Source organism: Phycodurus eques, chromosome 1 (assembly GCF_024500275.1).
Source record: "Phycodurus eques isolate BA_2022a chromosome 1, UOR_Pequ_1.1, whole genome shotgun sequence".
In the NCBI taxonomy this organism is placed as follows: domain Eukaryota; kingdom Metazoa; phylum Chordata; class Actinopteri; order Syngnathiformes; family Syngnathidae; genus Phycodurus; species Phycodurus eques.
The window spans coordinates 36,377,493-36,404,488 of NC_084525.1; the positions used below are offsets into that span (position 1 = coordinate 36,377,493).

A 26,996-nucleotide genomic window follows, 5' to 3' on the forward strand; every position below is an offset into this window, starting at 1 on the left:
TGTTTGTGCGCGTGCGAGTGTGTGCACGTGTGAGTGTGCGTACGTTCGCGTGTGTAAACATCCAATAAAAAAAATCTGCTTTTACAGTGATATATGAAACAATGTCAAGTTTTTTTTTTCCAAAGGCACTTGAATGCAGAAACTAGTAAATGTTCAAGATCATGAATTTATATTTTGCTAAAACTACGGTATCGTGAGGGGCTTCGTTTCCACAGTGTATTGCTTGCTCATGTTTTAAGCAAATACTGTGATTTGCAGCTTCACACAGAGACTATGAAAAAAATAAATCTGGTCCCATGGGGAGAAGAAATACCCGGCCTCTGTTCCTGAGTAGGAGTGATGAAAAATGTTGGACTCTGAAGCAAATTCAGAATCTATACAGTGTGCCTTCACTCAGCTTCCTAAAACAACAAAACATAAGAGAAAAACAAAACTGTGAAACAGACAACCCAAAACTGACTTCAGGACTACTTTTATAATTGTATTGTACCAGTAGATGTGGTTTCCACACAAGTCTTCTTGCATTCCTCCTCTGTGTCAAAGCGGTTCTTGTTACCGCTGCATCCTCCGAACCAAAACTGAGCACATGCATTGGCCTGCTTGTCATAGTACCAGCGGATGACGTATTCGCGGCACAAGCCCTGATCTAGAGCCAAGGCACAGCGAGGGTCCAAGGTTGCGGTCTCTACATAAAACATGATGAGAGAAGTCAGTGAAAAAGCTGTTTACCATCTGTTGTTGACCTGTCCAGCAAATTGCAACTGAGAGAGGTCTGCACTGCTCTTGGATGAGCAATCACGACACAGTGACCTTTGAATGCATCAAAAATCCATCCATCCATTTTCTGTAGTGCTTATCCTCACTAGGGTCGCAGGCGTGCTGGAGCCTATCCCAGCTATCTTCGGGCGAGAGGCGGGGTACACCCTGAACTGGTCGCCAGTCAATCGCAGGGCACATATAAACAAACAACCATTCGCACCTACGGGCAATTCAGCGTCTTCAATCAACCTACCACGCATGTTTTTGGGACGTGGGAGGAAACCGGAGTGCCCGGAGAAAACCCAGGCAGGCACGGGGAGAACATGCAAACTCCACACAGGTGGGGCTGGAATTTGAACCCCGGTCCTCAGAACTGTGAGGCAGCTGTGCTAACCCGTCGTCCACTGTGCCGCCTGCATAAAAACATTATTGGCGTAACCTCATTACCACACCCTGTCAGCCACAACATGCAGATGACACATGACATGGTACAAAACTATTGGGATGAGGAATGGGCTTTATGTATGTTTTTGAACTTCACCACAGGCCTACCCCTAAATAGAATTTAGTGCTACCAATTACTTTAGGAAGTCACTTAATTAGTAAATAGAGTCTACCTGTGTGTAATCTAATGACAGTATAAATTCAGTTTTTCGCTGAAGACCTCAGAGGTTTGTTCGAGAACATTAGTGAATAAACAGCACCATAAAACCTAAACGAACACACCAGACCGGCCGGGCATGAAGCTCTAAAAAAGTTTAAAGCAGATTTATTTATTTTTTTTAATCGTGTGTATTAGATTGATAAAGGTGTGTATCAACAACAAAATCGTATGTAGTGTTCAAACCTATCAAATTTGAATGTCTCGTACGATTTTACCATTTGGCTGCAACCAGCAGAGGGAGCAATTCAATCAGGCCCAACTTGTCTGCTCCCTGTATGGAGACACAATTATACTGAGGGAGCTGGAGCACTGCAGACCCCAAACAATTGTGCATTGCCAACTGCATGACAATCAGCTCAGCAAACCGATACACTACCGGTGGCCACAGCTACACAAATTAGAGACATGAAAATGGAAGTAGAATATAGGAAGTCTTTCTACGAGATATAGCGATTTGTAGCTTGATTTTGTCCATTTATCTCGAAGAACATTTGTGATGTCAAATGCCGGGCTCACAGGTTCTGTTGTACCTCATTAGTTAATTCCAAAGGTGTTTTAATGGGGTAGCGGTCAGGGCTCACAAATGCACACCAAACTCATCCAGTCATTATCACTGTTAATCTGCATTCTTGTTGTTGTGATATGTTAAAAGTTTTGAATAACTGATTCAACCATGGACCTTGCTTTGCGCATTTGGATCACAGTCATGCTGAAACAGAAAAGAGCCTTTCTCAAACTAATGAATTAGTCAAGAGGCATGTTTCAATACTTGTGAGGATGTATGACAGCAGCAAAAAAAAATACATTATAGCAATAACAATGGCCTGTTGAAACCAACTGCAATGTATGAAATCTTATTAGTAGAGTCTACCTTTGGGAAGAGTTGGTCTTGGTGCAGGAACATACTTCACAGATACGCCTGATGATGATGATGTTACATTCACTGAGGAAGAGTCTTCTCTGGAAGAAGGAATAGGTTTGAATGCTGTGCTCCCATCGTTAAAAGTGTCCCCACGCTCTCTACCCCAGTTTGTTGTCCCTGCAAGCACTTGCTATTGGCGAAAAGGAAAAAAAGTTCATTACTGTTTATCCTTTCTGTAATAGTCTATACACATTTACATTGCAATGACTGTCCATACTTGTCCTGTACTGGATCCTTTATGGTCATACTGGATGCTCTCCACCTTGTCCCCATGGTTCTGGTTGTTGAACTGACGGGTGTTCAGGAGGTCCCAGTCAGTGGCAGGCTGGTACCCACTGCCGCCTTTGGCATACTTCCCATTGTTACCATTCCTGCTGTTGCTATGGCCATTGTTTACATTAGTCAGTCTGTTATATATAAGGTCTCCATTCTCGTCCTCACAGAACTGGCTGACCAACTTGGATTCCAAAGCTGCGACAGAGCGACAACATAAAAACCTCTTATTGTGTGCCCTCACTGTGAGATTTGTCACCTAGACTGAGCCAGCCACACATTCCAAAGACTAATCACTTCGATTTACAGCCTTGCATGGTACCTCAACAAGCAGCTAGTATCAAATTATTTCCCTAATTTAAGATTCAGATTTATACACTGATTTTTGTTTTGCAATTGTAAAACAAATGACATTGAAATTAAACATGTTGTTGCTCCAGGTGTCTTAATCAGTAATGAACAGTTCATAATGATGGATAACTGGTTTAACTTTATGGTTTGTGTTTTTACCTGGTAAGGTGTTGAAGTCATCAATAAGAAACATGTGATCGGAGTCTGGATCAGATGCAATCAGGTTGAGCTCCCGAAGAAACTCTGCCTGTGTTGGATCCGAAGTGTTGACAATACCGAGGGCAAACATTTCGATATTGGCCGCGTGAGCTTCACGTACGGCAATACCGAGCTTCACTGGCTCCCGTTTGTCTGCCTGTCCATCCGTAATAACAATAGCAACTTTACTGACTCCCAGGCGTGAACTGTAAAAGGCTTCCTGGGTCGCTTTGCGGATGGCCGTACCAGTGTAGGTGCCCTCTCCCATGTATTGTATGTTCCTAATGGCCTGTTTGATGTCCTGTTTGGTTACATAGCGGGCCAGGTTGAACACCAGCCTCACCTCCAGGCTGTACAGTACCAGGCCAATCCTGGTGGAGTTGCGGCCCACCGTGACTCGGTCAACCAGTGCGTTGACAAAGTCCTTAATGATACCAAAGTTGTCGGGACCCACGCTCTCTGAGCTGTCAATGACAAACACCAGCTCCATAGGCCTCTCCTTACACTTGATCCCACATCCTGGAATAAAAAAATGAGAATGAAAACATGACAGTCAAATAGATTAAGGGGAAGTATTGGAATTTGATCCCGGTGGTGGCTTTCATTGACAACAAAAATTGCAGTGACACCTAATATTATCGAAAATACACAACTGTACTCACACAAAAAAGGAATACTTGGCTTTTGAGTGAAACATCATGAACCTAAAAGGCACTACATATAACCTTCAGAGTTAAACTTAACTTGACCTTGTCTTAAACCACTTGTCCAACTGTTCAATGCTTCGGTACTTTTTACACAACCTGCTGTTCTCTTTCAAGAAGCTGGATAGCAAATTTGATAATAGGTGTTTGGTCCATTAATGAACCAATACATTTCCGAGGATGTCCACTTCTACGCCTTTCTGTGACTGTTCCAGCCTCATCAGAATCAGAATCATCTTTATTTTGCCAAGAATGTCCAAAAAACACAAGGAATTTGTCTCCGGTAGTTGGAGCCGCTCTAGTACGACGAGCGATAGTCAATTGACAGAGAACACTTTTGACACATAAAGACATTGAGAAAAACAGTCACTGAGCAATAAAGGGTTGCTAGTTATCTGGTAATGCCGGTATAATTTTTTGATTTTTTGATTTTTTGACAATTGTGTAAAAAGATGCAGAGTCCTTTAGCAATTAGAGCAGTTTGAATAACTAATATAGCAATAGTCCGGTGCAATGACCATTGTGCAAAGGCTTCAAGGAGCGTATGCAGTTTAAAGTGACTAGTGGCGCGATAATCTGGGACAATGTTGATTGTGCAAATGTTGCAGATACTCCTCAGTCAGTGTGCAAAAGGAGCAGATGCTACTCTGGCATGTGTGGCCAGTATTGGTCAACATCAACAGATATGCGAATAGTGCAGCGTGGCGAGACTAATACAGTGAGTGCACGAGTTGCAACCTGCTGATGACACTCTAACCTTAGTGGCCTCTTCTCTTTGAAAACAACCAATGCGAAGCCTTGCGATGACAAAGGACTGCTGATCAATTTTTAGGTGCCGTCTTGGTCTCATGATGTCAAAATAAAAACAGCATGATGAAGAAGGCTTTAAAATATCAATTCTAATTGAACCAGGAAATGTATTTGGTCAAGTCACAGATCAAACACCTGGCGTGAATTTTGCCATTCAGCTCCTTGTTAGCGAATGGAAATCTATGCAAAAAGTACTGAAACACTGAACAGTTGCACATGTGCATTCAAAAGTTTAGAGCAGGTCAAATTAGGTTCCCCTGTAAACGTCAAAGTTCATTTTATTTCAGCCGTGGATCACTAACGTTTTGTGTGTAGTGTATAATTTGAGGAGTAAAATAAGTGCTTTGATAATAATTTGGACAAACAACTTACCACAAATTTCTCTGATCAATCTAATGACGTCCTCCCTCTGTAATAAATACACAACTCACTCAACAACCCCATAGATTAGATTATCATTAGCATCCAAAGATAAACAGGATGAAAAAGAGAGACTCACTGTGAGACCTGCTTCTCCTTTGACACCAGATTGACCCTTTGATAAGAAAAGAACTTTAGTACTGACACATGGTTAGGTTCATTTATAATGAGCAGTTTTGCAAACAAATTGTACTCACGGGTTGCCCTGGGTTCCCTGGGTCACCCATATCTCCCGTGAAGCCCTTCAGGCCCCTCTCCCCTGCCGAACCACGGTCACCCTGTCACAAACTCCACAATCTCAGCAACAGAATAACTGTATTACATTTTAAAAGTCCAAGATTGCAAGCACTTTAGCTCCAGGAAAGCCTTCTCCAGCAGGCCCCCTTGGTCCTGTCACACCCTGGATCCCCTGTTCACCCTATAAAAATTACATGGACAAACAAAGACAAAAAAAAAGTTTTTGTTTTTTACAGGCAATTGGAGGACTATGACTGAGACAACAAATAATAATCTACCTTTGGTCCCTGGACTCCTACTCCTGGTGGCCCCACTATCCCCAGGGGGCCCGGTCGCCCAGGATGACCCTGCAGTACAGAGTATACAGGGTAGAGTCACATCTTTTTTATTTGTTACTGGGGTTGAAAAGAGAATTGGCAAAATGCAAATTAATCCAAAGATATTTTTGATGATGGAACATCAAAATCTCATATACTGGTACTTTGATTCAGGCTGCAACTGTGTCTGTCATTAAAATGAAACATTAAAATGAAACATTAAAATGACAAATACTGATGCCATAATTTATTAACAATTATGATTATGACTGCCACAAGGTAATGTTCTTGACAAAATTTAGAAAAATGTGAAATTCAGACAAATTTAGACAAATTGAAGGGAAATTCTATCGGTTGGCAGCGCTGCTGTTTCCTTTTCTATGATATAAAAGTTATAAAAATGTATTTTTGTTTTTACATGTTCCTGCTGCTGATACAATCTGCAAAAATGCAGGTCTAGAACCTGGAGGAATTCTGGATGGGATATTTGAAGGCATATGTATGTTACATCTGTTAGGCTTCCTAAGCCAAGCATCTAATCAGACGTATAATTAACCTAAATAACATGAATAACCTAAATACATAAATTGACCCTTACGCTCGCTAACTAGAGCTAAAATGTTACAAAAAGATGTCAGATACACTGAGACCAGGTTGTGCATCATTTTTCTAAATATGTTGGACAAAGATTGTTTCAAATTTAAAAACGTACCTGAGGTCCCGGGAGTCCTTCACCTGGAGATCCCGGTAAACCAGGCAGCCCTCTGAAACCAATATCCCCCTAAAGCAACGAAGACCCAGTAAAGACAGATGTGCGACAGGAGCAAAGCAATTTCCAATTAATACAGTAAAATCATAAAAAAATATTCTGAAAGCAAATTCCTCATTGCAGTATATGTTATTCATCTTCAGATTCAAACATTACTTTGGAATAGACAACCAGACTATGTGTTTATCTATCACAGTAAATGCCTTCATGATTTTTTTCATGTAATATTTACTTTCCCATTGAATTTTGAATGTCTTGCATGTTATAAAAGCCCTCACCTTTGGACCAGGTAAACCTATCCCTTCAGGGCCGGGTTCTCCTGGAAGCCCAGGTAGACCAGGGGGGCCCTGAGCAATCCAAAACATGAAACTATCACGAACACGCCAGGGATTACATATCCTGTCACACATTTTGTAGCACCAGAGGTCATCATTGGAACTGCAGTGGCTCTTGATGTCCTTACTGTATTTACTTAACTTAGATTTTAGCCAACTAATTCTGGTTCATATCTCAAAGCAGCTAGCAATATGTTGGGCCATCAATGATTAAGTGGCATGTTAAAGGCTGGAGGATGCAACAAGTTGGGAAGAAGATAAATAGTGGAGGTATACAGGTTTATGTGCAGACAGACAAGTCCATGTGTAAATCACCATCGGGCCGGGATAGCCTTCTCCTTTTTGGCCAAATGGACCGGCAGGGCCGAGATCTCCATGGTCACCCTATGGCACATGGATACAGTGCATACAAGTCAATCCATGGAAAAGATACTTTTCATTTATGGTAGATTGATGGTGGTGAAAAGGAAGCACAACAAGATGCATGGTGTTGCTATTTTTTACATTCAAGTTGAATCTGCTCAAGTGCAGAGTGGTTCATCCTTACAGTAATTTGTGTATAGAACCTGCTTGTTGTAAAGTAGAAATTAAGCATCGAGTACAAGCAAGTGAGGTTTCACCTTTGGACCGGGAAGCCCATAGCCGGTCTCCCCAACCGGACCAGGAGGGCCATTTGGACCAACATCACCCTAGAACACAAGTTATAGCTCATGTTAGTGGGAACTAACTGCTGACTTCAGTATCATCTTGTCTCTCTTTTCACAGCCTTTATAAACAAGCATTCTGGCTTGTGAAGCAGAACTTACCTTGGGTCCCATTACAAAGCGTCCTGGTAGACCAGGTAAACCCACCCTGCCTTGTGACCCTGGTTCACCCTTAATAATTTAATGATGACAAAACAAAAGAAGGTAAATATGTTTTGCTTGTCATTCCACCACCATTCGTGCAATTATAAATACTTTATCTGTCGTTGCAGTATTGAAACTGTCCATTTGGAAGTGTATTCCAATGACAGCGAAACAAATCCTCACCTTGGGTCCTAATGGGCCACTAATGCCAGGTGGCCCAGTCAGGCCTCTTATTCCCCTTTGACCTTGGTCACCCTTAATGGTCAAATGGAAAATACAGTGATGAATTAATTATGTAAAGCTCAACAAGGTCCAACGACAAATTAAGAGAACTTTTTTACCTTTTCACCCTGTGTTCCAGTCCCAGGTGACCCCTCTGGCCCCCTCAGGCCTGGAGCTCCTGGCTCACCCTAAAGTCACAGAACATGCCCTCCATGACAAAATCTACACTTTGATCGAGATAATGACAGAATTTTTATAAATATGCCTTGATACACCACAACAAATGATCCTGACAAAAATAATCAAGACGATTGATTGATTTGAGTTTTACCCCAAAAATACCCACCCTTTCATCCATTTTCTAGACCCCTAATCCTGTTCAGGGCTGCATGGAGCTGGAGGCTAATTCCTGCTCACTTCAGGGCAAAACACTAACTTCATCACACAGAAATTTGGTATTTATTGTATAGTGAATCTTTGTCAAAATACATTTGAGTGAAATATTTTTCACTAGTCACGCCTGGGCGTACTCAGGGTTTCTTGGGGCGCTGGTGTGGGGGAGGGGGGTGCAGGCGGTGGATTCAGAGCGTCAGTGCTGTTTCCTGGTCAAAGAGGCTTGGCTCCTCAGCCCTGTTCGCCCCTAGGTTTTTTTTATCATCACACTTAGCATCACACTCATACCTCTTTTTTTTCGAGGGGGGTCTGGCTGTAGGGCAGCAGTGCCCAGAGCACGAATCCAATTAGACATTGTATTATGCATAAAATAACTTATTTTGCTTCGATTTTCTTACAGCTAGAGTCCTGTCTTCTGTTATTTTTATTTAGTTATTTCACTGTCACTCCCTTTTAAAACCTGTCCACCTGAATTTTTCAATAAATAGCCCTCAAAATACAAAGCCATAACAATAATCAAAGCCATTGTGGTGGTGTATGAAGGCAAAAACATGAATAATCTTTGGGCCTAACTGTATTTTAGATTTCTCAGCGACTCAAGCAATAAAAAGCTAAACATTACTTTCTGTCCAGGCGCTCCATCCTCCCCTGGCAAACCAGGTAACCCCGATATTCCTGGTGATCCTTGCTCACCCTGAGGACATGTCATTTTACTCATTGGAAATGTTTTGCATCATGTGAGACTTTAATGGAATCATTGCTGAAATGTGATCATCACACACACCTTATCTCCATGTTCTCCCAGTCCTCTCTCTCCTGGAGAGCCAACATCACCCGGGAACCCCTGTTCTCCCTGATTCAGACAGGAAAATATGATCAGTACAGAGTGGCCGGGGAGCCTCAAATATGTCAGATTATCTGACAAAATATTGATGAATATTTTCTTTCAACCAAGGATTTTAAGTGGACATTTTGGTCTAAATTGTGATTCTTTTGACAGTTTTCATTTTTTGTCTGATTTGTTGACCACACCTTGGGTCCAGGTAGGCCTTCTCCCGGTGGCCCACGTAGCCCTCGTGGCCCTCTCGGACCTTCAATGCCCTGTAATGGGGTGATTTATGAGCATAATCTGAGAGTTGCAATTGTGATAAAAAAAAAATAATAATAATACAGTGTGACATTGACTTGCCTTCTCACCCTGGATGCCGAGACCTGGTAGGCCGATGAGGCCTGCAGGACCCGGAGGACCAAACTCCCCCTATAAGAACACAGGTCAGTAATGACACCAGCATGGAAATGTTGGTAGGTTGCATGACACTTCATGTGTTGTACTCAAATATTGACTGGCCCATGTACAACCCCTTCACAAAATCTTGTGGAAATCTTTCTTTTTTGTGTAATCCTGTGGTTTTTTTTTTTAGCATGTTAAGCAGAGGTTTACACAGGAAGACACAACACTACTTAATTGATTTTCACAAACCTTTGAACAGGTGCATGGCATGGCCCAAACAAACGACCAAATAATATGCATCCAGTATTATCAAAAAGCAACCGTATTTATATATGAATACATCTTAATCAATATAATACCTATCAAAAAATATTGTACATTAGGGAACCAGTACAATTAAATGTTAAAATCACTACACACAAAGAGACAAGCGATTATGTGTGCCAAGAATGGGTCACCATGAAAGAATTTTTATTTTTTAGCACATCTGACAAATAGAAATATCAAGTGTATTGCATATGTCACTGTAAAGTATATGGAGATCACTGGAGAACACATTTAGAAGCGCTGGAAATCCAACTAATCCAACTTTCCCACATTTATCAGTTTGAAACAGTGAAGCTTCTCCACTGCTGTCCAAACTTTTAGCTCCATTCATCACCTGCCCTTGTCCTTTGCCTATACAGTATAGAACCCCCCAGAAAGGTCATTTAGTGGTGGATGCCAACTCATGAATGTAGTCCCAACTTTATCTTCATGCCTTTGTGAAACCTACTCAACCAGACTTCCTATTTATGACCTTTTCTCGTCTTTACTGTACCTTGCCTCCTTTAATTCCAATACCCGATAGTCCTCTGGGCCCCCGGGGCCCCTCCAAGCCTCGCTCCCCCTATGAGTAGTGAAAAAGAAGTTAGTCCAGGGCAGATAAATATATGAAAAGAACATGTGAGCATAAAGGACAGTACAAAGCTAATCTCCTCAAAGAGGTAGTTGCTAAGATGTTGATTTAATTTATAATGATGACCCTCTTATATTATCCTGCCACCTGAGGCACTAATCTGTGGGAAGAAAGGTAATTCTGCTCAGAGCTTCTGTGAATCAGCAGCTTGTTCGGTCACGTAAAGATTGCTTTAGAATGAAAACACCATCTGTGAGTCCATCATCAAGTCTTCACTGAGGGAATACATTCCAGCGTCATTTAGAACAATGACGAGGGGTTTTGCTGAGGCACTCAACATCTTAGTTTACTTTCTATAAGCCTAAATGTATATACAGTACAGATTGATTCTCTGCAACTTTATTTATTCAATGGCTAAAAGAGTTTACTAGCAAAAAATGGTACAATTTCATGATGCACAGTACACTGCCTGGTCTGTCGGACTAATAATTCTACTATACACAGTACTAAACACCAGCTCATTCATGTGTCACACCATATTGTCTCAAGATGTCTGTTGACAGTCATGGAATCTGTTCACATGGCTGCTGCAAGCTCACACCGTCCAGTTAGCACAATCAATGGGCAGGTCATATGTTGAGCCAATGGCAGGCATGTTGCTCTTCTGAATATAAATTACCAGAAGGGCTTTGCGTAATTCGCGCTTGAAAACTTATTTGTCATCAACCTTCTGCCATAGCACCTTGGGATCTGGGTCTTGGCTCAAGGCAGTGAATATAGTTGAGTTGCAAATTCATGCATGACATCAATTCTGGATGGATTAATGGAACAAAATAAAGCCTATTCCATAAAGGTCAGATTACATACCTTTGGGCCAGGGAGACCTTCTCCCAAAGGCCCCCTTTCTCCTTGGATTCCCTGTGGCCCTTGAGGCCCCTGAACACAACAAATCAGTATAAACAGCTGCAGGAGATAGTTTTCTCACTTACTTTTCTCGATAATGTCATGTTTGTAGAACGTTTTAGAACCAACATTTCCTCCCAAAAATGTATTTAACATGACCAATGTTCAAGCTAGAGTGTTGACCTTCAGGCTTTAAAATTGTTCATCTGCTAAATCAGAGAACAAATGAGGTTTTCATGGATGGAATTTATTTTGGATGCAAGGGGGCGCATTGTAAAAGGAAACTGCGGGGGCACCATGATTTACAACCTCGTCTGATGTGCAATGATTCAGACATACGTATTAGAATTTAGAGCATCCTAACACTTTAAATTCCAAGGAAGTTAGCACATCTTGTAAAATGTATCAAATAATATTTAATGATGAACGTTATTGTTTTGTTTTCGTTTTTTTTTGTGTGCAAATATTCTCTTATTTTGAATTTGATGCCTGCAACACATTCCCAAAAAGCTGTGTCAGGGGCAACAAAAGACTGGGGAAGTTGAGGAATGATAAAAAAACACCTGTTTGGAACACGCCACAGGTGAAAAGGCTAATTAGAAACGGGTAAGTGTCATGATTGGGTATAAAAGGAGCATCCCCGAAAGGCTCAGTTCGTTTTTATTTTTTTTGTCCTGTTCGGCTGCTAGGTCAGACAGAAAGGGGAGTCTGCATTCCTTTTATGCTGGAACAGTTTTACTGTGCCACAGTTTTTAAGATGCCACTGTGGTTCTTTGTATTCTGATGGATTCTTATTGAAAATTTCAGTCGGACAGAAGAAGGTTTTAAAGGGGAGTGACAGAAGAGACAGTGAAAAGATAACTACATAATATACAGTAGGAAGAGAAGACAACAAAAAACAGGACACTAGCTGTAATAAAGATAAGGAAAGTAAATTCCGAGTAGAATGACACATTAGATTCAATTGTTGTATGAGTATGTAGTGCTACACACAGTGAAGGAAGGACAGGACAATATAGGATAGGGCTGGATAGGACAAGGACAGGAGGGAAAGAATGCAGGACAGAGGTTGTGGACCCGGCTGTACAACTGCAGTGTGGTGGGAGTGGCTATGTAAATTCGAAACATCTTTAGAAACAGAGTGCAAGTGAGGGGATACCCAGGATGTTCGCATAGTTATGAATTAGTTATCGCAATGAGTGAGTGGCCCCACACCAAACGAAGTCCCAGAGGTGAGTATCTGTGCACACATGCAAGTGAATTGACACCGTCTCGCATGCACAATAACCTTCAGACGTGACGTGTAATTGCTGCGCCTGCACTGCTGGGCCCTACCCCACCCACCCAAGAGGCGGGGTCAGGCCCAGGAGCCCACCCGAGAGCGGCCCAGTGGACAGGACACCGCCCACACCGAGGGACCCAAGGTGGTCCACCGGCCCCACCGAGGCGCCCCAAAGCCGGCCACCCGGCAAGAATGGGAAAGAATTTCAACCATAAATCTTCAACAATGTGTCCTCAGTTCCCAAATGTTTACTGAGTGTTGTTAAAAGGAAAGGTGATGTAACGCAGAAAAACATGCCCTTGTCCCAGCTTTTTTTTTTTTTTATTAAATTCAAAATGAGTGAATATTTGCAAAATAAACAGTGAAGTTTATCCGTTTGAACATTTAACATAGACGGAACGGTGGGCGACTAGTTAGAGCGTCTGCCTCACAGTTCTGAGGACCGGGGTTCAATTCCCGTTCCTGCCTGTGTGGAGTTTGCATGTTCTCCCCGTGCCTGCGTGGGTATTCTCCGGGCACTCCAGTTTCCTCCCACATCCCAAAAATATGCGTCGTAGATTAATTGAAGACTCTAAATTGCCCGTAGGTGTGAATGTGAGTGCGAATGGCTGTTTGTTTAAATGTGCCCTGCGATTGGCTGGCAACCAGTTCAGGGTGTACCCCGCCTCCTGCCCGATGACAGCTGGGATAGGCTCCAGCACGCCCGCGACCCTAGTGAGGAGAAGCGGGTCAGAGGATGGATGGATGTTTGTAGTGTATTCAATTGAATACAGGTTGTAAAGGATTTGCAAATCCTGTTATTCTGAGTTTTTTACTTTTGACACAACATCCCAACTTCATTGGAATTTGGGTTTGTTTGATGACATTTGTAATTTTAATGAAGTCATTAATGTGTAGATTTTCATTATCAAAATTTAGTTGCAAAGCCCAACAAAGAATCCACGATACCCACTATTTGGCCAAGCGGCTAGAGGACCTACATCTCATAACATGAAGCAAAATAATTCGAATCATGACAATGAGTTAGGGAACATGCAAATAGCTGGGCACTTGTAAAACATGTTAGAAATATTACCCATTCAGAACAAAATTTAGACAAAATGTCCTGGTGTCAAACGTTCCTGTGGTCGAAATGAAAAGAAAGAGAGACTTGAAAAATTCTGATAAAAACATAACCTTATTGATGGAGTGGCTTAGTAAGCTGCCAACATTTGCGTTCTTTGTGTGGGATGGTTTTTTTTTTGTTTTGTTTTTTTGTTAATTTGTTTTTATTACTCACCGGTGGTCCAGGCTCACCAAGGCCCACTGGACCTATTGGCCCTGGTTGCCCCTGGAGACCGACATTACCCTGTTGAGTTGAGCACAAACAAGTAAATCACAGACATCCTTTTTAACTGGAGAATGTGGTTACAATTCTTGCCTCACAGTCAAAAGGTCTGGGTTCGAGTCTCTGCTCAGGCTTTTCTGTGTAGGGTTTTTATGTTGGCGATATTTACAGGTACTTAAATTACCTTTAATTACATTATACAAGAATTAATTATTTTCATCTGTGATGACAGTGAACATGTTAATGATTTATCACAATAATTAGAATTTGATAATGTAGGAAACAGGTAAATATCAATATACAACATTTGATTACTGTAAATAGCTGTGTTTACATTTTCAAATGATCACTTCTCCAACATGACTAGGAATTCTCAATAGTCCATCACTGGTGAGCTATTTTTAGAACAGGCCCGCAGGCCACTAATGTAGTCCTTAGAGGCTGCCAGTGAACACCATGTTGATGACCTCTGATAAGGGGCATCCTTCCACTGGAATGTATGGATGAATTTGATGGAAGATGACAGATTGCCCCCTGCTGGTCTTTAAATATAATGCAAGTTGATGGAAATGACTGCGAATATCGCATACAAGAATTAATGGAGAGTTTAACCTTTTGTCCTGGGAGCCCGATTCCTGTTTCCCCTTGGATTCCAGGTGGGCCACGAAGTCCTCGTTCCCCCTATGGAAAGAAAGACATTAAGTGCATTGGATTTGTGGAATCACTTGGACATTAATGGACATTTGAAATATAACACTAACATCATTAACATCCATATATTTTGCATAATTTCATGTCTCACGAGAGACGTAAAGAGTGGAAATGAATTCTGACTGCTACTATTTTTCTTTCCCTGGCTTTTCCAGACAAGTTGGAACAACGCTTAAACCTCAACATTAGTCTGCTATTCGGGTGATATGGGACGACAGGCATACAATCAACAGACGCATTCTTCCAAAAATAATGAAGTAGTGAACAGTGGAGGTGGAGTGCAGGCTTGTAGCGCAATTGGCAGTTACAAAACACAGCTGGCGGCTCAGAAAGTAGAGAACACACAAATTGGATGACAAGGTCAAAGTAGATGTGATACTTAAGAGGGGTCATTCAGTCACCCTATGGAAAAAGTGTTACAATATGTAATCAACTGATGAGTTAGCGGGTTTTCCTTTGAAGAACTACAATGCATGGCAAATTCCTTCCATTTTCACTTTAGAGACGTGGAATGGCAAATATTTCTCATTTAGAGATTTGTCTTCATGGTGTATGTTCTTATGGCGATGAATATGCAGCACATCAGGTTCCAAAGTCACTGTATTTAAACACATGCTTGGTGGAGGACCTCACACACACACACACAAACACACACACGCAGTCATGTAAGGAGCGATAGAGTGGGGTTGGTGCCTTGCTCAAGGGCACCTTGACATTTGTCAAGAAGCAGACAAGCAACTCTGCAACAACTAGTTGCCATTCTTACATTTTGTCTGCTGCAAGACTTCAATCATCACCCTCTGGTTCGAAGGTCCTTACAGATGAGCTAGTCAGGTTTTGTGGCATCTTTCTTGTCTGCAATGATGGTATTTCAATTATTTTTTTTTTTTGACAATTTGGGGAATTCCTCTTTAGTAAATTGTTAGAAACACAAATAACACTGTTGGGCAATTTTTCTGTGCTAATGAGTTCACTGACAAGGACCCACTGACGCCATTATGAAACTGATTATTCCCACCAGAAAGGGACAGAGTTTATGCATGCATCACATCGGGTTTTGCAATTGAATGTGACTTTTGATAAATTGTCTTGGAGTGGAGAGCGGAAATATCAAGTTGGACATGATGTGACGTCATTGATAAATACAAGCAGAAGAGCTGTTGGATGATGATTTACAGCTCAGTCCCTGAGCGCCTCCAATACAATTGATTGACAGATGACATTTTGTATGCTTGGTAAGGTTCAAGTGTAAACATTTACTGTGCTTGCATTTTGATCTTCAATATGCCCCCAGTATTGCATATTCCTGGTCTGTGCCTTGAAATCCTCAAGAAATGACTTACTTTTTTACCAATCACACCTTCCGGTCCAACATCACCAGGAGGACCAGGCAAACCCTGGAAGGTGAATAAATTCATGATCACAATGGGATAGTGGCATTGAAACCTATTGTAGAGTTACATGAAACACAACTGAACTTAACACCACATCACATTTAAAAGATGGTAGAACAGAGAAAAAACAACAACACATTTTTTGTGTTATTACTTGTTAATTTGACTTAACTAAAATTGTGACTTTGTTTAGTACCAACTGGAAAGAGATAAATGAAACAAATAAATAAATCTGCTTTTGTCTTGTCTAACGTTGACTTTTACCTGAAGTCCACGATTCCCCCTGGGACCAATGGACCCTTCAGGACCCTGTTAAACAGAGAAAGGTTGCTATTATTAATAATTAATGAATTCATCATTTAGAATCAATATACTGTAAACGGTCCGAGATTGAATCGTTGAAACAATCCAGGAACAACATACTCTGTCTCCCTTAATTCCAGGTGAGCCACACTCTCCTCTCTCCCCCTGAAAGAGAATAAAACAAGAAGTGCAGACATGAAATGGAATAGCATGAGAACACCGAGCTTAATAAACCATTTATTTGGACATCCAAGCCAAGACTTAATGCAATCGGGAGCATTTTGGTTGAAGTCCTAGGCAAGGGAAGTAACTAAAGATACCTTCAGGCGGGATGATAACAAGATGAAAACATTTCGTCATTGTTGTTTGTAGAGTATACCTGCTCCCCTTTGGATCCTGGTCTGCCCTGTGTGAACCAAACAACCTTGTTAAGAAACCATGGTATGTACTTCACTTCTTACTCAGGATTTCCTACATTGCAAGCCTTGAGTTTAAAAAAAAAAAATCAAAAATCAAAGCCAGAGCTCACCTCAGCACCTTCTCGACCTGGAAGTCCGCTGAGCCCAGCCTCACCCTTAAAAACGAAGGATTTGGAATAAGGATTACAAGATTGTAAGAACTCAGGACTGATCATAGATTCCGTAGGCACTGATAAAAACAGGTGAGAAGTTAATGGATGGGCAGCACCTTGTGTCCCTTTAGTCCTAGGATGCCATCCTCTCCAGGACGGCCCTTCTTGCCCTGCACAGAAAGTGAGCAATGAAATAATTTTTTAAAAATTGCTGATTTGGAAGTAAAAAAAAAGAAAATAGCTGAGATTTTCAATATTTCCAAATTAAAAAAAATATATATTTTTTTAAGTCAATGAGTTATCACCCTGTATGAGCATTTGGCAAGGCCTTATGATGTATTACTTGCAAATTGATTTCTGAGACCTTATTGTTTGGAGACAATCAAAGCAAAATTAAGGTATTTGATGTTTCACAGCTTTGACCTTGCCATGACGTTTCTCTTAAAGTTTTGACCTGTAAGAAGGTCTGAAGCCAAGTATTTTTGTGCTGATTTGTGAGAGTGAGAGAGTTGTTGTTGTGCATTGATTCTTCATCCTTTCCTCAGCGCAGGCCTGCAGCCTTGACATGAAACAGCGTTTGCTCTGAGTATTGGGTTTAAAAGAGTAATTACTCCTTGAAGAATACATCAGTCAAGCATCTCTATGTGGCTGAGTCTCATGTAATCACTTTTGGCAAATGAAGAAAGCCAAGATGAAACAAATGCACACGAAATGGGAACTCATATGGTTGTGAATGACCAGAATAATGACTTCACTGATCTATTTGCCAGCGTAAATATCTGTTTAAGCCTGTTCTCAATAAAGTTAGCAAAGAATGCACAACATTCTCACTGCTGTAGGGAGTCTCTCCGAACCACACGATTCCCTCCAAACTTTGAATTATATTGCTTGTTGGCATCGGCATGTGTCTTTGTCTGCAATGTCTCAATAAAGAAAAGAGCCAAAAGGGAAACTCATTGGTGTTTTATGTTGCAGTATGTAAGGTGAATACTTACAGCTGGGCCGCTGGGCCCCCGCTCGCCCTTCTCACACGCACACAGGCTCTGCACAAGTGGACACTTAAAGCACAGGTGAGGTCAGAGACAGTTAGAGGGGGCATTCAGGAAAACAAATTAAGTCGTGAGTGTTAGGACTTACCCCTTCCTCTGCCAGTGTGGTCTGCAGAGAAGAGGGGGGAGGGGGGGGGGGGGGGGGGGGGGAGACATTAACATTGGAGCTAACACACCATGATTAATCAGGAAAGTGATGTAGCTAATTACGCAGAGGATCTTTCTTTCAAAACTGAACTTTGCTGTCAGGTGACACAGAGCGATGCTGTCAACAATGCTGAGTACAAAGATGCAAGCAATTATGGGTCCACAAGGTTGGCCCTTATCATTGTGTGGATGTGTGCCACCTATATCATCTGAAACCCTTACTAGACAGTGCTGTCAACTATTTTCTTGAGTCTTCTGAAGGATCTGGTGTACATGCTCATTCTTGCTCATGTCCTCTTTCTATTACACATAGTTTTCCTACCGACATTTAATGGGGTACATGTCTGCAGCTACCAGATGTTGCATTGCGGTACACTTTACTCATAAAATTAGCAACGCAACTGTGATTTTCTTAGAACTAGCCCACATGGCCAAAGATGCCTTCCATCTAACTGAAATGCAGTGAGGGAGTGATTTACATTCTGCAGCTATACCAAGCTATAGGGATCCTAAACGCTGTACTCTGGGGAATTTATTGCAATTAATCAATCAGAGGTTGGGCTATACTCCTTAGTTGTCCCCTGAATCTTTGTTCACCAACATACAAACACTCCACCTCTTATCCTATTCGTTGTCACAGCGAGCCAATCCAAGCTGACTTTTGCAGACTATACACCCTGGACTGGTCACCTGTCAGTCATAGGACACATAGGGTCTGACGACTATTCAGATTTACGCCATCACTGAGTGGGAACTGAACCCACGCTGACTGCACGGATGTCAGACAAATGAATCACTACACCAGTGACCATACAAAGATCATTTTGTATAGCACACTGTGTGGTAAACCTGGATAGTCAATGGGAATGGGGATTGAGTGAGTGGGGATTGAGCCCAGGCCAGCTGCACAAAAGTTAGCTACTGAAACCCCTGTGATTTCATTATTGCAGTATTACGAGTGCCCGTTTCTGTCCCAAAATGACAGTGCCTTCATATTTTGTACTTCATTCATGCAATGGTCAGATGTCCAAAATCGTTTCTTCATATCTTAGATGCTTTCAGAAACATTGAAAACAACAACATGTGAGCCATTTGGCTTTGATTATTGTGGATAAAGTAGAGTGGCATGGTCAAAGAAAAGCAAAACAATAGATTCTAATTCTGACCGTCTGATTTCCTGCACACATTTACTCACAATCTCTCTGATGACTTTTTCCACAATGTCTCTGTCTTGCAGGTTATGAAGGTAGCGGGAGGCTGGCGAGCTTGCAATTAACCGCAGCTGGGCAATATTGGCAGACTCCTTGGCTTCAGGAGTAATTCCGACGGTGAAAAAGCGGACGCCCTGGTTCTTGGCATCAGCCACGGCTGAAGATATGTCTGGGTTCCTGGGGTGCGAGATACCGTCATAGAGCAGAATGGCCACCTTGATGCTGCTGGGAGCCGACTCTTCCAGGTAGATGCGTGTGAGGTTTGTGATGGCGTAGGTGGTGTAGGTGCCATGGCCGATATATGTCATGGGAGCAATGCGGGCCTTGAAGCTGTCGGGACCCTGCCACTGGTTAAAGGTCTGCTCTATGATGACGTGGCTACTGTACTGAAGGAGGGCCGAGCGGGTGACGAGGCTGCGGCCGCTCTGCAGGCGGAGGCCCTGCAGTCCCTCGGTCACTTCTGATGCAAACTGTTTCTCCTGGGCATGATTGTCTTTGGCACTCTCGGAGCTGTCGATCAAAAAGGCTAATTCCAGACTGCAGGCTTCATCCGTAAGTGCTGAGAAGAGAAAGTAATCTGGAGTCATTATTAATACCTTAGTACCACTTTTACAACATGACATTACTGTTTAACATTCATCTTCAGCTCAGTACAGGGCTTTTTTTGTTTGTTTGTTTTTTAAATGCAACACAAATAACTGCCCTTAGTGAGCATGGAAACTTAAGTGGTCAGTCAAAACAGAGAACGATATATTATAATCATCCTAAAAGGTTTTAATTTAAAGTTCTGCAATGTGCCATTTTCTAGCCTAAATATATAAATGTTTGGAAAATCTAAATGTTAACCACCCCCCCCAAAAAACCTTATTGTTACTTTTTTGGGGTTTAATCACATGATTGCACTACCTTACAATTTACATTTCACATTTTTTGAAGTTTGCAAAACACTCTTAAAAAGGGGATTAATGAGTTTCATTAATTCACTTTTTTAACTTGATTTCACTACATTAAAACAACCTAAAAAAAAAAAAAAGAGTTCATTCAGACTTACATTTGCCATTATTTGGCACATAATTGGATGTATATTGCCTGTTCCTCCTTTTGGAAGTCACCACCTCTTCATATCCTCTATAGTCCTGTGCCCAAACACACTGCAGCCCCCACAGGAGCAGAACCCAGTGCACTGAGGGCAACAGCAGCATGGTGTCCTTGAATGGCAAGATATTACATTTAACCATTAAAAATAGTTGAATACCGTCTGAGAACAAGCTTTAACAAGCTGAACTCACCATGTGGATGCTATCAGTCTCCAAGGTGAACAACAAAAGAAACGACCATAGGAGACAAAAGGTGCTAATAAGTTGCAGAGCGTCTACAGTCACAATTTGTTAGGTTCCATTGTCCACAGCATCGAGCGTCCTACTCCAGGGCTAAATGGCGCTGGTTCGCGTCTGACCAAGACCATGCACGTATTGAGGTTTTCACATTTGAGCCTTTCTAAAAAGGTGCAGTAAGTGAACAAAAGACCAGCCCTTTTTCTGAGCTCACCCACTCCCATTTCTGGGAGGGGACCTGGCGAGGCACCTCAAGACACTCTCAAAAGGGCCAATGAGGGCTTTGGTACTTTTATATGGCATACAATAACTTCATTTATTTGTGTGTTCATCTCACCTCAAATAACTGAAAACTCCAGGGAATACTAGTAATAAATTGTCACTGAATATGTACAGTACAGCTAAAATAAGGATTACTCATGTCACTGCTAACAATACTAAGCAGTAGTCAATGGTGAGCTGGAGCCTATCCCAGCTGACATTGAGTGAGAAGCACAAACACACACACGCACACACATACAGAAGCGTGGGGATAACCTGCAAACTCCACACATGAAGGCCAGAGCCAAGATTCTAACTCCAGAACTGTGAGGCGTGTGTACTAGCCAATCTTCCACCGTGCTGCTCTACTTTGGTTCATTATTATTAGAATAATGCTCACTGTTAACTGATGCTGCCAGGTGGAAATGAGACAATAGGCACTTATTACCAACATTGCAAGCGCGGTTCAACTCTGCACATTTTTTTTTAAATTAAGTCATAACTAAAATCCGATTCAAGGGCAAAAGCATCATATGTAGTCACATGTTGTCGATTGTATGAATATGCAGAGACTGTCAAACATCCCAAAAATGTATTTAGGATTCCGGTTTTTTTTTGTTTTTTTTTTCTCAGAGCAGCTTTGGTTCACAGCGGCAAAAAAAAAAAAAACACTGAGATGTGGCAGTTAATTATTAATTTCCTTTGTGTAGTTCTTATTTATATTATGTTTAAGTGCTCTCACAGATGAAGACTGGGAGATTTTCCTTTTCATCACCAAACCTTAGCAAAACTCTTATTGTAATTGTAATGTTGTCCCTACTCAGTGGATTCCAGCAAGACTGTAGCCCCAGAAGCTGCAACAAGCATCACATAACTCTGTCTCTGTGGTGACGGTGTGTGTGAGCGTGTGCATGTGTCTGTCTTTTTCTTGCCAAGTACCTTACTGGCGGCACAGAACGGTGGGCTGTCACTCAAGAATGCCTGTCTTTAAAACTGTTGGCTGTGTGAGGGATGAATAATATTTGCTACACTATGAGGATAGGTATAGAGAGGAAGGGGAACTTAAAAGAACATTGTCTTGTTTGTTTGCTATTGCAATGCATGGAAAAACATAACTCAAATAATGAAGAAATTACCACGGTAATGCTGTAAATAGTAGATGAGTGTTTTGTTATGCATGCATGGATAATAAGTAGGTTGGATGTTCAATGTGGACACCTTTTAATGGAAGCATTCTGTGTGAGTCTGCGCACGCTTGTGTGTATATATGTGTGCATGTGCTGTCATGTTGAGGCATGAAAAAAAGAGATCTAGTATTTTTATATATAATATTCATTGCATGTACACTAGCAGTTACTTTAAGTATTTTTTATCCATATCGTCCTATGGCTAGTTTCCTGTTTTGGAGGAGGAAGCTTCATCCTTTAGCAAAAAATACAGTATTTACATTGCTTAACAGATATAAAAGAGTAATGATTCTGAATCTGCCGTCATGCTTTACCAGCAAAGACATTTGTATTGCATTGTTAGTTATGTTTTATGTAATTATATTGTGGGCGGCTTTGTAATGAATTTGAATTTGTAATCATATTGGCATTGACATGCATTTAATCAGGTGAAGGGAGCATGTTGGGTCTTGTGTCAACTGGCCTCTGGTGAACTGATTCGCTCCTCCACCCTTGTTGTAACAACGGTAACACCAAATTAAAGAAAGCAGCAACTTTTCAAAACACTCCCTTAGTTAAAGGTCCAGATGAGTTCACAGTTGAAGGTATTTGATGTTCCACATGTTCCTGCAATAACCCTGAAAGCACAACTTTGCAGTCATCACTCTTCCGACTTTACTTTGGAGCATGCCCAGAGTACCGAAACCAAGTATCTGTTGTGTTTTGTCAGACAACTACAGACTGGTAGAGCTGTATTAATACTAGCAGAAAGAAATGATCTCCACTGAACCATCTTCAGGCACTTATAGCCAAAGCATCTGCATGCTGTCTTCATGTTACTTTCGCATGAAAAATATGACAACATTGTGCTACTTGAAGTCAAATTGGGTTCTGATTCACTCCACTGGTCAAATTAAGTGTTTCAATCTAAATAGGACAATGTGGTGAGAACTTGAAATTGCAATTCACCCTGATAAATTATGTGCAATTGCTAAGAGATGTTGTTACTGAGCCAACATTAAACACTTAAACGCTACATTACAACATCTGATAGTCATCACCAGACACCGCAGATTTCAAACTCATGGCCCGGGGGCCAAATCCGGCCCACCACATCATTTCATGTGTTCCGTGAGAGCAAATCCTGTGTGTTAACCGCATGTCTCTTGCTCAGATACCAAATTGCAGATTGTCTGCACTTTAAAAACAATGAGATATTGCAAACATTTATTTTTTACCAATGCATCCATCCATCCATTTTCCGAACCATTTATCCTCACTAGGATAACAGTTGATTTGAACAAACAATTCTTTGCTGGCTTCTGATTTCAAAAGTATCCATCCATCCATCCATTTTCTGAGCCGCTTCTCCTCACAAGGGTCGCGGGAGTGCAGGAGCCTATCCCAGCTATCATCGGGCAGCAGGTGTCCAGAATTAAAATTAATTGGCGATCTTGAAACAGCATTTTTTTTTCTTTCAAAATCTCTAGAGAAATGGTGATGCTATCCATCAATCCATATTCAATACCGCTTAACCAGTTCAGCGTCAGAGCCTATCCCAAATCACTCGGGGTGAGTTGACATGTCAATCATTGATGACATCTATAGACAGACATCCTTTCACAATAACATTCACACCGCTGGATAATGTAGTACAGTCTCCCCTTGCTATTTCACTGTTCACTTATTGCAGGTTCAGTGCATCGCAGATTTTGTTATTTTTTTAATTATTGTACAGTACAGTACAGATCGTCAACTACAAGTCTCTGTTAAAGTAAACATTTTTAGCTCATTGAATATGGCCTGGCGGCGCGGTGGGCGACTGGTTAGAGCGTCAGCGTCACAGTTCTGAGGACCCGGGTTCAATCCCCGGCCCCGCCTGTGTGGAATTTGCATGTTCTCCCTGTGCCTGCGTGGGTTTTCTCCGGGCACTCCGGTTTCCTCCCACATACATTAATTGGAGACTCTAAACTGCCCGTAGGTGTGAATGTGAGTGCGCATGGTTGTTTGTTTATATGTGCCCTGCAATTGGCTGGCAACCAGTTCAGGGTGTACCCCGCCTCCTGCCCGATGACAGCTGGGATAGGCTCCAGCATGCCCGCGACCCTAGTGAGGAGAAGCGGCTCAGAAAAATGGATGGATGGATGGATGAATATGGCCTGCCATCACGAGTTAAAACGAATTGTAATCCATAACAGCTTGCATAGATAAAGGGAAGATGGAAACAGCCCTTGGTGCTCTTTCAATCGCTTTATTAAACAAAGGGTAACAAAATACAGTCATCAGAGGCATTCTTAATACACCTGTCGGTAGTCTCAACTGACACCGTCACTGAAAAACAAAGTGGGTACTGGTCTAGCCAGGAAATAGTTTATGATTATTATTATTATTTAGGAAATAGTTTACAGTACCTACTTATAGTTCACTTCCACGTTACTTAACAGAGCAGACCCACCTGACAAAGGCAAACACACATTCACACTCATTCAATGATGTAGAATGTGTGGATGGTAGTGATGGCGAGATGAAGCTTCACGAAGCATCGTAACACCTCAGCCTTTGGTTCGAGTGATGGTTCATCTCTTGGCGCTTCATGTGCACACGAAACCACCTGCTGGCCATGTACATCATCACAGGCAGCTGTATCTTAACCACATATTGTATGTGATGCTTTTCGCATCGTTTTTTGTAAATTACTACGACTGACTATTAGAAAACAATGTTTCACCAAGTAATTTTCTGACATAAAGTGTAAAATATATTATTATTTAACGTACTCTGTTCAGCATCACTGGTATGGCAGGTTGTATAATGTTTTTCTGTCACTTTCGGGAAACGGCATGGGTTTAAGCGGGAAGAGGACTTTGAAAGGGATTATTTAAAAATAACTGTTTATCACCATTTTTTTTTATGATTAATTCAAGAGCAGGCGGCACGGTGCCCGACTGGTTAGAGCGTCAGCCTCACAGTTCTGAGGACCCGGGTTCAATCCCCGGCCCCGCCTGTGTGGAGTTTGCATGTTCTCCCCGTGCCTGCGTGGGTTTTCTCCGGGCACTCCGGTTTTCTCCCACATCCCAAAAACATGCATTAATTGGAGACTCTAAATTACCCGTAGGTGTGACTGTGAGTGCGAAAGGTTGTTTGTTTCTATGTGCCCTGCGATTGGCTGGCAACCAGTTCAGGGTGTACCCCGCCTCCTGCCCGATGACAGCTGGTATAGGCTCCAGCACGCCCGCGACCCTAGTGAGGAGAAGCGGCTCAGAAAATGGATGGATGGATGGAATTCAAGAGCAAGATTATATAAATTGGGGTACAGTAATTTTTCCTCTCCCAGTGAGGTTTTATTGTACCTTACTTTCTTAGAACACAATAAATACCTTCCCTTTGAATAAAATAAGAAATGGTGGAAAATGCTGTTTTTTTTTAAATAAACAAATGTAATTGACAAGTCTCAATGATAGTTATTTATGCAGCACAGTCCTACTTGTGGTTCAAACTCACGGGAAATGCATACCTACCCCCGGTTGAGACTCAAGTGCACCAACCGCTGGGCTATCAGACCAGGGTGCTGGGTTAGCGGCCAGTAGCTTGTTTCCAAGGATTCCGAGGAGTGACTCGCTACTATCCAAGCTATGACCAAACTGCTGTAAACACCAAACTCCAGTAGCCTACACAAACTACACAATGAAGCAAGCCTCTATACGCGCTTTGCGGAAACGCCCCTTCCATTACCTGACATACACCTCAAAATGGATGGTCACTCCAAGTGGACAAAATTAATCCCTGCACCTCACATACATATATTGTATTGTTTAATGGTTACACGTATGCAGGAAACTTTAGATTATATCTAATACCACTAATAGTTGGTCGCTACTTTGATTTCGTTTATTGTGGGGCTGGTCTGAAACATAACCCCCACAATATATGAGGCATTACTGTATTCACCTTAACAAACATAATGAGGAAATGTGTCAGAAAAGTTCCAAGTGTCACAAAAGATATTGTTCAAACCCAAACTAACTACAACTTTTCGCCTTCATTGTGGGCCAAAATCAACCGGCACATATACAAAAGGATAAAGTGGCATTTGCTTCGTTTAGTGCACGAGAAGAGCTGCGGCAGAACAACTCGTGGCTCCCTCACCATGACAACGCACCTACCTACAATGCTCTGAACAGGGGCATAGCAATAGATTATGTGTCCCCCTACAACATCTTCATGGAGGGCCCCTCTCTCTCGCTGGAGCCTGGCCTGGAGGCGGGGCTCGAAGGCTAGCGCCTGGTGGCCCGGGCCTGCACCCATGGGGACTGGCTGGGCACAGCCTGAAAGGGTAACGTGGGCTTGCCCCCTTCCCGTGGGCTCACCACCTGTGGGAGGGGCCATAGGGGTCGGATGCAGTGTGAGCTGGGCGGTGGCCAAAGGCGGGGACCTTGGCGTTTTTGTTGTTGTCAAACATAAAAAATGTGAAGGCATAACTCTGCACAATACTCAGCCGTAACACTGTCATATAATCTGCCTGATAGTTTTAAAATACAGTAATATTGTTTTTAAATTGATCAAATAAATTCAGCTGGTTTAGGGGTTGATGTTTTGCTGTTGAAAAAAAAACACGTGATGATAGGCCTTCTAGAAATGCAATTAAACACGGTAGGCATATTTGTAAAATGTGCATAAAGAATTTAGCCTGCGCGCATATTTATGGTACAGGGGCGCACTCTAGTGGATATAATATAATATAATGTCCATCGATCCAGTTTCTGTACCGCTTATCCTCACTATATAATATATCCATCCATCCATCCTTTTTCTGAGCCGCTTCTCCTCACTAGGGTCGCGGGCGTGCTGGAGCCTATCCCAGCCATCATCGGGCAGGAGGCGGGGTACACCCTGAAATGGTTGCCAGCCAATCGCAGGACACATACAAACAAACAACCATTCGCACTCACAGTCACACCTACGGGCAATTTAGAGTTGTCAATTAAT

At 42.0% G+C, this 26,996-nt stretch overlaps 1 protein-coding gene across 1 annotated transcript; it reads right to left on the minus strand.

Moving 5' to 3' along the window:
* Nucleotides 1-315: 315 nt before the first annotated feature.
* LOC133414109 (collagen alpha-1(XXVIII) chain-like) lies at nt 316-26,315 on the minus strand. Its single transcript, XM_061699254.1, has 36 exons — nt 26,178-26,315; nt 20,301-20,457; nt 19,234-19,808; nt 17,980-18,000; nt 17,838-17,900; nt 16,959-17,012; nt 16,801-16,845; nt 16,651-16,677; nt 16,392-16,436; nt 16,233-16,277; nt 15,918-15,971; nt 14,476-14,544; nt 13,816-13,884; nt 11,219-11,287; nt 10,274-10,342; nt 9,412-9,480; nt 9,255-9,323; nt 9,007-9,075; nt 8,845-8,916; nt 7,949-8,017; nt 7,791-7,862; nt 7,566-7,634; nt 7,380-7,448; nt 7,075-7,143; nt 6,703-6,771; nt 6,368-6,436; nt 5,617-5,685; nt 5,451-5,519; nt 5,299-5,379; nt 5,181-5,216; nt 5,054-5,090; nt 3,129-3,686; nt 2,563-2,816; nt 2,295-2,475; nt 491-685; nt 316-401 (listed from the first exon to the last, which is right to left on the minus strand). The coding sequence occupies exons 1-36, from the start codon at nt 26,313-26,315 to the stop codon at nt 394-396; spliced, it is 3,753 nt and encodes a 1,250-aa protein (XP_061555238.1). The 3' UTR covers nt 316-393.
* Nucleotides 26,316-26,996: the final 681 nt, after the last annotated feature.